General features: G+C 57.8%; 1 protein-coding gene across 1 annotated transcript; it reads left to right on the top strand.

The window, feature by feature from the left end:
* The first annotated feature begins 901 nt into the window (after positions 1-901).
* C36H19orf47 (chromosome 36 C19orf47 homolog) lies at positions 902-11,059 on the top strand. The gene is made up of 8 exons (XM_059872580.1): positions 902-1,045; positions 2,025-2,072; positions 4,323-4,410; positions 5,872-5,986; positions 6,081-6,324; positions 7,036-7,176; positions 8,000-8,070; positions 9,152-11,059. Exons 2-8 carry the CDS (start codon positions 2,069-2,071, stop codon positions 9,416-9,418), a joined length of 930 nt encoding a protein of 309 aa, XP_059728563.1. The 5' UTR covers positions 902-1,045; positions 2,025-2,068; the 3' UTR covers positions 9,419-11,059.
* The last annotated feature ends 50 nt before the right edge of the window (positions 11,060-11,109 follow it).

Raw genomic sequence — 11,109 nt, 5'->3', positions numbered from 1 at the left:
GCTGGTTTGGGGACACATTTGGGGGCAGTTTGGGGACACATTTGGGGCCCATTCGGGGACAAATTTGGGGTCAGTTTGGGGACACATTTAGAGCTCGTTTAGGGTCGATTTGGGGACAAATTTGGGGTCAGTTGGGGGGACACATTTAGGGCTCTTCTGGGGACACATTTGGGGCCCATTTGGAGACAAATTTAGGATCAGTTTGGGGGGGCACATTTGGGGCCTTTTAGGGCTGTTTGGGGACGAATTTGGGGTCAGTTTGGGGACACATTTAGGCTCATTTAGGGACACATTCCAGACCCATTTGGGGACACATTTGGGGCCATTTCAGGCTATTTGGGGACAAATTTAGGGGCAGTTTGGGTCCGGTTTTGGGGCACTTTGGGACAAACTTAGGGGCAGTTTGGGGACACATTTAGGGCCGGGTTCGAGCCGGGTTTGGGGCAGGTTTTGGGGCGGTTTTGGGGCGTTTTGGGACAGTTTTGGGGCCATCTTGAGGCAGTTTTGGAGCAGATTTCGGGGCAGGTTTTCGGACAGATCCGTGGCAGTTTTGGGGCAGTTCTGGGCAGTTTTTGGGGCGACAGTTTCGTGACAGTTTTTAGAGCAGTTTTGGGAGTTTTTTGGGCAAATTTTGAAGCGGTTTCGGGGTGGTTTTGGGCAGATTTTGGGGCAGGTTTTGGGCCGTTCTGAGGCAGTTTTGGGGCCGTTTCGGGGCGGTTTTGGGGCAGTTTTTGTGGCGGCTTTGGGGCAGTTTTGGGGGCCGTTTTGGGGCAGTTTTTGGAGCGGCTTTGGGACAGTTTTGGGGCCTTTTGGGGCGGTTTCGGGGCAGTTTTTGGGGCCGTTTCGCGGTCTCTCCCCCCCCCCACCCCCCCGTCCCCCCCCTTCCCCTTGGTACCGTCCAGCGCCGCCCTCACGCTCGGTCCGCAGGGGGGCGCCCTCCTCGGCCGGCCGCGCTCGCGCCGCGCTGGCCCCGCCCCCTCCGGCGGGGCGTCTGACGTCACTTCCGGCGCGTCCCGTGAGGGGCCCCGGGATGGGGCGAGGGGAGGTGAGGGGGGAAATGGGGGAGGGGCCGGGGGGGCTCTGAGGGGTCTGAGGGGGGAACGGGAGGAGGGCAAATGCGGAGGGGTCTGAGGGGGAAAAGGGGTCTGAGGGGTTTGGGGGGGTCTGGGGCGTGAGGGGGGAACGGGAGGGGAAAGGGAAAATGGGGAGGGGTCTGAGGGGAAAGGGAGATTGAGGAGGGGTCTGGGGGGGTCAGGGGGGTTTTGAGGGGATGGGGAGAAGAGAAATGGGGGGGTCTGAGGGGAAAGGGAGATGGAGGAGGGGTCTGGGGGGTCAGGGGGGTTTTGAGGGGATGGGGAGAAGAGAAATGGGGGGGTCTGAGGGGAAAGGGAGATGGAGGAGGGGTCTGGGGGGTCAGGGGGTTTTTGAGGGGATGGGGAGAAGGGAAATGGGGGGGTCTGAGGGGAAAGGGAGATGGAGGAGGGGTCTGAGGGTTTGGGGGGTTTGGAGGGGTGAGGGGGAACGTGAGAGGGGTCTGAGGGGAAAGGGAGAATGAGGAGGGGTCTGAGGGGTTTGGGGGTACGGGGAGGAGGGAAAATGAGGAGGGGTCTGAGGGGAAATGGAGATTGAGGAGGGGTCTGAGGGGTTTGGGGGGCTCAGGGGGGTCTGGGGGTACGGGAGGAGGGGAAATGAGGAGGGGTCTGAAGGGAAAGGGAGAATGAGGAGGGGTCCTGAGGGGTTTGGGGGGCTCAGGGGGGTCTGGGGGAACAGGAGGAGGGAAAATGAGGAGGGGTCTGAGGGGAAAGGGAGAATGAGGAGGGGTCTGAGGGGTTTGGGGGGCTCAGGGGGGGTCTGGGGGTACGGGAGGAGGGAAAATGAGGAGGGGTCTGAGGGGAAATGGAGATTAAGGAGGGGTCTGGGGGGTTTTGGGGGGGATCTGAGGTGTCAGGGGGAGGTTTTGGGGGGGGGTCTCTGGGTGGGGGGGATGTGGGGCAGCCCCTCAAACCCCCCCCGATCCCCCCCAGGCTCCTCCTGCCTGATCCAGCTCTGCCAAACCCAGCTCGGCGCCATGGGTGAGGGATGGACCCCAAAAAAACCCCCCAAAATCCCCAAAAATCCTGTGAAACACTCCAAAATCCCCAAAAACATCCCCAAATCCCCCAAAACCACCCCAGAAATCCCAAAATTCCCGATGAAACACCTCCAAAACCACCCAAAATCCAAAATTTTCTTGCGAAACACCCCAAAAATCCTAAAAAAAACCCAATTCCCTGTGAAACTCCCCAAAATTCTCCAGAAATCCCCCCAAACCCCAAAATTCCCTGTAAAAAATCTGAAATGTCCCCAAAGCACCCTGAAGTTCTCTGAAAACACCCCAAAATTTCCCCCCAAATCCCAAAATTGTCTGTAAAACACCCCAAAATCCCCTGTAAAACACTGTAAAATTCCCCAAAAATTCTAAAATATCTTAAAAATCTCCCCAAAATCTTTATGAATGTCCCAAAAATGCCTTTTAAAATGCTCTGGGTGAGGGCTGCACCCCCAAAATCCCCCGAAAAATCCCCCAAATCCCTCCCCAAACCCCTCCCCCTCCCCTCCCCTCCCATTCCCGTTAATCCAGAAACAGCTGGGAACGCCTGGAATGACCCTGGAGTGACCCTGGGCTGCCCCTCCCCCTCCTAAGCCCATTCCCCTCCCCCCCCATCCCCTCCCCCCCAATCCCACTTCCCCTCTCTCCCCCAATCCCATTTTTTCCCCCCAAAAATCCCATTTTTACCCCCCAAATCCCATTTTCCTGCTCCCCCAATCCCATTTTTTGGCCTCAAAATCCAATTTTTTTCCCCGTTTTCCCCAAATTTCCCCCACTTTTCCTCATTTCCCCCCTTTCCCCCCCATTTTTCCCATTTCCCCCCAATTTTTTCTCATTTTTCCCTCTTTTTCCTCTGTTTTCCCCATTTCTCACCCTTTTTTCCCTCATTTTCCCATTTTCCTGGCTTTTTCCCCAACTTTTTCCCATTTCCCCCCCAATTTTTCCAAATGTTCTCAATTTTTCACCATTTTCCCCATTTATTCCAATTTTTTCCCCATTTCCACCCATTTATTTCAAATTTCCCCCACTTCTCCCAATTTCCCCCATTTCCTCCCTCATTTTCCCCTTTTCCACCCATTTTTCCCCATTTCCTCAATTTTCCCTCATTTCCCCCCATTTATTCCCATTTTTCACCCTTTTTGTTTTGATTTTTTGTATTTTTCCCATTTTTCTCCATTTTTTCTCATTTTCCCTCTCATTTTTCCTCCTCATTTCTCCTCTTTTTGCCCCATTTTTTCATGAGTTTTCCTGGATTTTTTTCCCGATTTTTTCCCATTTTCCCCCATTTTTTCCCCATTTTTTTCCTGGGTTTCCTCCATTTTTCCCCATTTTTTCTCTAATTTTTCTTGGGTTTTCCACCTTTTTTCCCCCATTTCCCTCCATTTTTTCCCATTTTTCCCTATTTCCCCCATTTTCCCCCCATTTTTTCCCTATTTTTTCCCCTTTTTTCCCAATTTTTCCCATTTTTCCTGGTTTTTTTCTTATTTCTCCTCCATTTTTCCCCATTTCCCCCTCATTTTCCCCAAATTTTCCCGTTTTTCCCCATTTTTTCCCATTTTTTCCCAATTTTCCCCAATTTCCCCCCACTTTTTGCCATTTTTTCCCACTTTTCCCATTTTCCCCCCATTTTCCCCATTTCCCCCCAATTTTTCCCATTTTTCCTGGTTTTTTTCTTATTTCTCCTCCATTTTTCACCATTTCCCCTTCATTTTTCCCCAATTTTTCCCGTTTTTCCCCATTTTTTCCCATTTTTTCCCTATTTTTCCCCAATTTCCCCCCATTTTTTGCCATTTTTTCCCACTTTTCCCATTTTTCCCCCATTTTCCCCCATTTCCCCCCAATTTTTCCCATTTTTTCCCCATTTTTTCCCATTTTTTCCCCATTTTTTCCCCATTTTTCCCCATTTCCCCATTTTTCCCCCATTTTCCCCCAATTTTTCCCATTTTTTCCCCATTTATTCCCATTTTTTCCCGTTTTTCCCCCATTTTTCCCCAATTTTTCCCATTTTTCCCATTGTTCCCCCATTTTTCCCTATTTTTCCCCAATTTTTCCCCATTTTCCCCAATTTTCCCCCCATTTTTCCCCCATTTTTTCCCATTTTTCCCCAATTTTCCCCATTTTTTCCCCATTTTTCCCCCATTTTTTCCCCATTTTCCCCTCATTTTCCCCCATTTTTCCCCACTTTCCCCCCATTTTTCCCGTTTTTCCGGGTTTTTCCCCCGTTTCTCCCCAGCCACCTCGGAGTGGCTCCGTTTCTTCGAGGACGCCGGGATCCCCCCGGGCCCCGCCCTGGGCTACGCCGTGGCCTTCGTGGACAACAGGTGGGGAGGGGGAGAGACCCCCGAGATTGGGGAGGGAGATCCCTGAAATTGGGGGGGAGAGACCCCTGGGATTGGGGAGAGACCCCTGAAATTGGGGGGGAGAGACCCCTGAAATTGGGGGGGAGAGACCCCCGGGAATGGGGGAGAGAGACCCCCGGGGATGGGGGGGAGAGACCCCCGGGGATGGGGGGAGAGACCCCTGAAATTGGGGGGAGAGACCCCTGAAATTGGGGGGGAGAGACCTCCGGGAATGGGGGGAGAGACCCCTGGGATTGGGGGGGAGAGACCCCTGAAATTGGGGAGAGACACCCCCAGGATTGGGGGAGAGAGACCCCTGGGATTGGGGGAGAGACCCCTGAAATTGGGGGAGAGACCCCCGGGATTGGGGAGAGAGACTCCTGGGAATGGGGGGAGAGACCCCTGGGATTGGGGGAGAGACCCCCAGGATTGAGGGGGAAAGACCCCTGAAATTGGGGGGTAGACCCCTGAAATTGGGGAGAGACCCCCGGGAATGGGGGGAGAGACCCCCGGGATTGGGGAGAGAGATCCCTGGGAATGGGGGGAGAGACCCCTGAAATTGGGGGGGAGAGACCCCCGGGAATGGGGGGAGAGACCCCTGGGATTGGGGAGAGAGACCCCTGAAATTGCGGGGGAGAGACCCCTGAAATTGGGGGGAGAGACCCCCGGGATTGGGGGGAGGGATCCCTGAAATTGGGGGGAGAGACCCCTGGGATTGGGGGGTGGATCCCAAGGAAATCTGGGTGGATCCCATGGAAATTGGGGGGTTCGGCGGGATCCAGGTGGAACTGAGGGAATCCCTGTGGCTCTGGGGTGGATCCCCGGGTGGATCCCAGGGGAATCTGAGTGGATTTCAGTGGGATCCAGGTGGATCCAGATAGAGCTGAGGGGATCTGTGTGGCTCTGGGGTGGATCCCAGGGAAATCTGGCTGGATTTCAGTGGAATCTGCCTGGATCCAGGTGGAACTGAGGGACTCCCTGTGGATCTGGGGGTGGATCCCTGGGAGGATCCCGGGTGGATCCCAGGGGAATCTGGCTGGATTTCAGTGGGATCTGCCTGGATCCAGGTGGAACTGAGGGACTCCCTGTGGATCTGGGGGTGGATCCCTGGGAGGATCCCGGGTGGATCCCAGGGGAATCTGGCTGGATTTCAGTGGGATCTGCCTGGATCCAGGTGGAACTGAGGGACTCCCTGTGGCTCTGGGGGTGGATCCCTGGGAGGATCCCGGGTGGATCCCAGGGGAATCTGGCTGGATTTCAGAGGGATCTGCCTGGATCCAGGTGGAACTGAGGGACTCCCTGTGGATCTGGGGGTGGATCCTGGCGGATCCCAGGGAAATTGGGGTGAAGTTGAGTGGGATCCGGGTGGCTCTCAGGCGGATCCGGGTGGAGCTGAGGGGATCGGGGTGGATCCCTGGGTGGATCCCGGCCTGTGCCCCGCAGGATCCACAAGAACATGCTGCTGGACCTGACCAAGGAGCTGATGAAGGAGCTGGGCATCACCGTGGTGGGCGACGTCATCGCCATCCTGCGCCACGCCAAGGTGGTCCACAGGCAGGTACGGGATCCCCTGGGATCCCCTGGGACCCGCTGGGATCCGCTGGGATCCGGGAGCCCCCAACCCCTCCCCGTTTCCTGTGGATCCCCCGCAGGAAATGTGCCGGGCGGCCTCGGAGTCGCTGCAGCCCGAGGCCGCGGGGGGATCCCGGCGGGATCAGCAGGATCACCGGGATCAGCGGGATCCTGAGCGGGAGCACCGGGAGCACCGGGATCCCTGCGGGGCCGCCGGCAGGATGATCACCAACAGCCTGAGCCGGGACCCCGCCCCCCGCGCCCCCCGGAACCCCCCCGGCGCCGGGATCTCCGTCACCGTCCCCAACGGCACCGCCAAGGCCGGTAAGGGGGGGGCAGGGTCCCCAAAGGGGGCTGTTCCCACCCAAAATGATCCCTCAGGGATCCACTGGGGGGCTGGGGTCCCCAAAGGGGGCTGTTCCCACCCAAAATGTCCCAGGATCCCTCAGGGATCCACTGTGGGGCTGGAGAGCCTGGGGGAGGGCAGGGGGATGGGGATCGAGTGATCCAGAGGGATCAGGGAGGGGCTGGGCTCAATCTGAAGCGATCAAGGTGGAGCTGGGGTCGATCTGAGGGGATCAGGGAGGAGCTGGGATCAATCTAAAGCAATCAAGGAGGAGCTGGGGTCGATCTGAAGGGATCTGGGAGGAGCTGAGGTCGATCTGAAGGGATCTGGGAGGAGCTGGGGTCGATCTGAAGGGATCTGGGAGGAGCTGAGGTCGATCTGAAGGGGTCTGGGAGGAGCTGGGGTCGATCTGAAGGGATCTGGGAGGAGCTGGGGTCGATCTGAAGGGATCTGGGAGGAGCTGGGGTCGATCTGAAGGGATCTGGGAGGAGCTGGGGTCGATCTGAAGGGATCTGGGAGGAGCTGAGGTCGATCCAGAGGGGCTGGGATCGATCCAGAGGAGCCGGGCTCAATCCAGGGCAGCTGGAGGGCGCTGGGATCAACCCCAACCGATCAGAAGCAGTTTCCCCGCCCGGATCCCCCCGGATCCCTGTGGATCCCCTCTCCCCGGCTCCCTGTCCCCCCCGCAGGCGGATCGGGCCCCGAGGCGCCGGCGCTGCCGCCCAAGCGGCGCCGGGTGACGGCCGAGGCCGAGGGCGCCTTCCTCATCTCGCTGCCCAAGGGCGCCGCGGCCCGCGGCCGCCAGGTCCTGCGCCCGCCCGCCGCCCCAGGTACGCCCCGGGGGGATCCCAATGGATCCCGGGGTTCCCTGATGGATCCCGGGGTTCTCTGATGGATCCCAGGGTTTCCTGGTGGATCCCGGGCTTCCCTGGTGGATCTTGGGTTGTCCTGGTGGATCCTGGGGTTTCTCGGTGGATCTCGGGGTTTGCCTGGTGGATCTCGGGGTTCCCCGATGGATCACAGGGTTCTCCTGGTGGGTCCTGGGGTTCCCTGATGGATCCCGGGGTTCCCTGGTGGATCCTGGGGTCCCCTGGTTGATCCTGGGTTTTCCTGGTGGATCTTGGGGTTCCCTGATGGATCCCGGGGTTCCCTGGTGGATCCTGGGGTTCCCTGGTTGATCCCAGGGCTCCCTGGTGGATTCTGGGGTTTCCTGATAGATCCTGGGGCTCCCTGATTCATCCCGGGGTTCCCTAGTGGATCCTGGGGTTCCCTGATGGATCCTGGGGTTCCTTGCTGGATCCCGGGGTTTCCTGGTGGGCCTCAGGGTTCCCCTGGTGGATTCCAGGACTCCACAGTGGATCCCGAGGTCCCCTGGTGGATCCTGGGTTTCCCTGGGGGATCCTGGGGTTCCCCAGTGGATCCTGGGGTTCCTTCCTGGGTCCTGGGGTTTCCCTGGTGGATCCCGGGTTTCCGTGGTGGATCCCCAATTTCCCCTTCTCAGTCCTGAGTTTCCCTTCCTGGGAAAGGGGGGAGGGATCCTCAATCCGCCCAGTTTCCCCCAAATTCCCCCAATTTCCCCCAATTTTCCCCAAATTCCCCCAAATTCCCCCAATTTCCCCCAAATTCCCCCAATTTCCCCCCCAAACCGCGCAGGTCTGGGCCGGCCCTCGGTGTTCGAGCGCCTCGGGGCCGAGGCCAAAGCGGCCGCAGCCGCCGGAGCGAAGGTGAGGGGGGATCCTGAGAGATCCTGGGGGATCCTGAGGGATCTGGGGAGGATCCAGGGTGGGGGAGGGGCTGGATCCAGGTGGGATCTGATGGGTGGAATCTGGGAGATGGATCTGGGATCCAGTGGGGAAAAGATCCGGGATCCAGGGAGGGAGGGATCATGGGGAGGTGGGATCCGGGGGGTGAGAAAGATCCAGAATGCAGAGATCGGGATCCACAGAGGACAAGATCCAGAGAGGGAAGGGTCCAAGGATCAGGATCCGGGGAGGAGAGGATCTGGAGGAAAAAGGATCCAGAATCCAGGGAAGGAAGGATCCAGGGAGGGAGGGATCCAGGATCCAGAGAGTTGGGATCGAGGGGAGGTGGGATCCAGAGAGGAGAGGATCCAGGGAAGGGAAAGGATTGAGGATCCAGGGGTTACGAGATCCGGAGGGAAAAGGATCTGGAATCCAGGGATGGGATCTAGGGGGGAAAAGATCCAGAGTTCAGGATCCGGGGAGGGAAGGATCCAGGGATCAGGATCCAGGGAGGACAAGATCCAGGCGAGGTGGGATCCAGGGAGAGAAGGATCCAGGGGAGGAAAAAGATCCAAGGGAGGTGGGATCCAGGGAGAGAAGGATCCAGGATCCAGAGGTCAGGAAGGACAAGATCTGGGAGGAAAAGGATCCAGAATCCAGGCAGGGAAGGATCCAGGGATCAGGATCCAGGGAGGACAAGATCCAAGCGAGGTGGGCTCCAGGGGGAGAAGGATCCAGGGGAGGTGGGATCTATGGAGGAAAGGATCCAGGGAGAAAAGGATCTGGAATCCAGGGGTCAGGATCCAGGGGTGGAGCAGGATCCAGGGAGGGAAGGATCCCGGACCTAGGGCCGGCGCGGGATTCAGGGAACATGGGATCCAGGGGTGGAGCAGGATCCAGGGAGGGAAGGATCCCGGACCCAGGGCTGGTGCAGGAATCAGAGAACATGGGATCCAGGGGTGGAGCAGGATCCAGGGAGGGAAGGATCCCGGATCCAGGGCGGGCGCGGGATCCCGGATCCACTGAGGAATCTGCAATGTGGGCTCCCCCTCCCCCGCCGCAGCCCTCGGGGGTGTTCAGCCGCCTGGGGGCCGCCCCGGAGGGCCCCGAGCCCGCGGGCGCTCCGGCCGATCCGGCGGGTGATGGGGCGGATCCCGAGGCGCTGCCCTACGCCGGCGTGCTGAAGAAGCGCCGGGAATGTTCCGGAACGGCGGCGGCGGCGCAGGACGGGGCCGTGTCCAGCTCGGGGGGCGCCTGGGGCTGCGGCCAGGTCAGCAGCTCCTGCGGCCCCCGCAGCGTCTTCCGCAGGCTGGGCCGCAAACCCGACTGAGGGATCCGCCCGGGATCCGCCCCGGGATCCGCCCCGGGGAGCTGCTGGGACTGACGGCGGGAACGGGGATCCTGCTGCGACTGACGCTGGGGGATCCCGGGATCCTGCTGGGGTGGGCATCCCGGGCGTGGAGATCCTGCTGGATCCGCTGGGATCCCCCCCGGGATCGGCGGGAATCTGCTGGGGCGGACAGCAGGGACAGGGATCCTGGGAGTGGGAATCCTGCTGGATTCACCGGGATCCCCCTGGGAGCTGGTGGGAGTGACAGCGTGGGCAGGGATCCTGCTGGATCCGCTGGGATCGGCAGGGAGTGGGAATGGAGATCCCTGGTATTTGGGATCCACTGGGATCCCCCCGGAACCAGCAGGAATCTGCTGGGACTGACAGCAGGATCGGGGATCCCGCTGGATCCACTGGGGTTTGGGATCCCCCGGGATTCACTAGGCGCTGATGGGACTGATCACAGTGGATCCCAGGGATCCTGAGATTTGGAACCCTGCTGGGATTGATCCTGGGAGATCCCAGCAGGAATCGAGGGTGGATCCCCTGGACGAAGCGGGGGATTCCCCCAGAAATCCCCACCCGATCCCTTGGGAATCCCGCTGGGAAACCCCGGCGGATCCCGGCTGCAGATCCCGAGGCCAAACCAGCACCAAAATCTCCTTTTTTCACCCCAATTTTCCCTTTCCCAGATCTCTTTTTTTTGGGGGGGGAGATTTGGGGCTGCAGACGCAAAATTCCATCCGAGGGTGGAGCTTTGGTCCCATTTCCCTGGGGTTTTATTCCCATTTTCTTGGATTTTTATTCCCATTTTTCCCCTAAAAAAAATTTTTACTCCGAATAATTTTTACTCCAAAAATGATCCCTGGGCGGAATTTTGGGTGCAACTTCCCAAAAAAACCCCAAATCTTCCCCAAAAAACCCCAAATCCTCCCCAAAAATCCCCAAATCCTCCCCAAAAAACCCCAAATCCTCCCCAAAAAACCCCAAATCCTCCCCAAAAAACCCCAAATCCTCCCCAAAAATCCCCAAATCCTCCCCAAAAAAACCCTAAAAACCCCAAATCCTCCCCAAAAAACCCCAAATCCTCCCCAAACCCCCCGACAGGTGCTCAAAACACCCCAAAATTGCCTTAATTGGTGGATTTTGCCTCCAGAACCCCCCAAATTCCTCATTTCCCCCAAATTCCTTCCTCTCTTGGACCCCAAACCCCAAAAAGTTGCTTTTTTCCCCCGAAATGAGTTCGGGGCAGGGAATGCTGAGCTGGGGGAGGTTTTTAATCAGAAAAAAGAAAAAAAAAAGAAATTTGGGATTTTTTCCCTGCACTTTTTGACTTTTCCCCAAAATTTGGGAATTTTTTTCCCCCCCACTTTGTGTTTTTCCCAGAATTTGGGATTTCCCCTCTCCACTTTTTGGCTTTTCCCCCAAATTTGGGTTTTTTTTTTCCCTCCTCACTTTGTGTTTTTCCCCAATTTTGGATTTTTTTTTTCCCCCCGAATTTGGGATTTTTTTCCCCCACCCCAAATTCCAGGGCAGGATTTCACTGCGCTTCGGGTGAATTCTCGCGGTATTTCCGCTTCTCGCGGGAGCTTTTTTTGGGCAATAAACGCGTGAAAGTGTTAATAAACGCTAATTTATGCAGATCTATTTAAATGAGCTTTTATTAACGCGGGGGGAGTTCCGCCCCGCCC

Source organism: Haemorhous mexicanus, chromosome 36 (assembly GCF_027477595.1).
Source record: "Haemorhous mexicanus isolate bHaeMex1 chromosome 36, bHaeMex1.pri, whole genome shotgun sequence".
In the NCBI taxonomy this organism is placed as follows: Eukaryota; Metazoa; Chordata; class Aves; order Passeriformes; family Fringillidae; genus Haemorhous; species Haemorhous mexicanus.
This window is presented reverse-complemented; position numbering and strand designations above follow the sequence as displayed.

What these genes read in the sequence shown, in the direction of transcription:
- C36H19orf47 (XM_059872580.1), top strand. An exon ending in CAACGGCACCGCCAAGGCCG is followed by an intron (nt 6,325 to 7,035) that starts GTAAGGGGGGGG and finishes TCCCCCCCGCAG; the next exon opens with GCGGATCGGGCCCCGAGGCG. An exon ending in GCGCCCGCCCGCCGCCCCAG is followed by an intron (nt 7,177 to 7,999) that starts GTACGCCCCGGG and finishes CAAACCGCGCAG; the next exon opens with GTCTGGGCCGGCCCTCGGTG.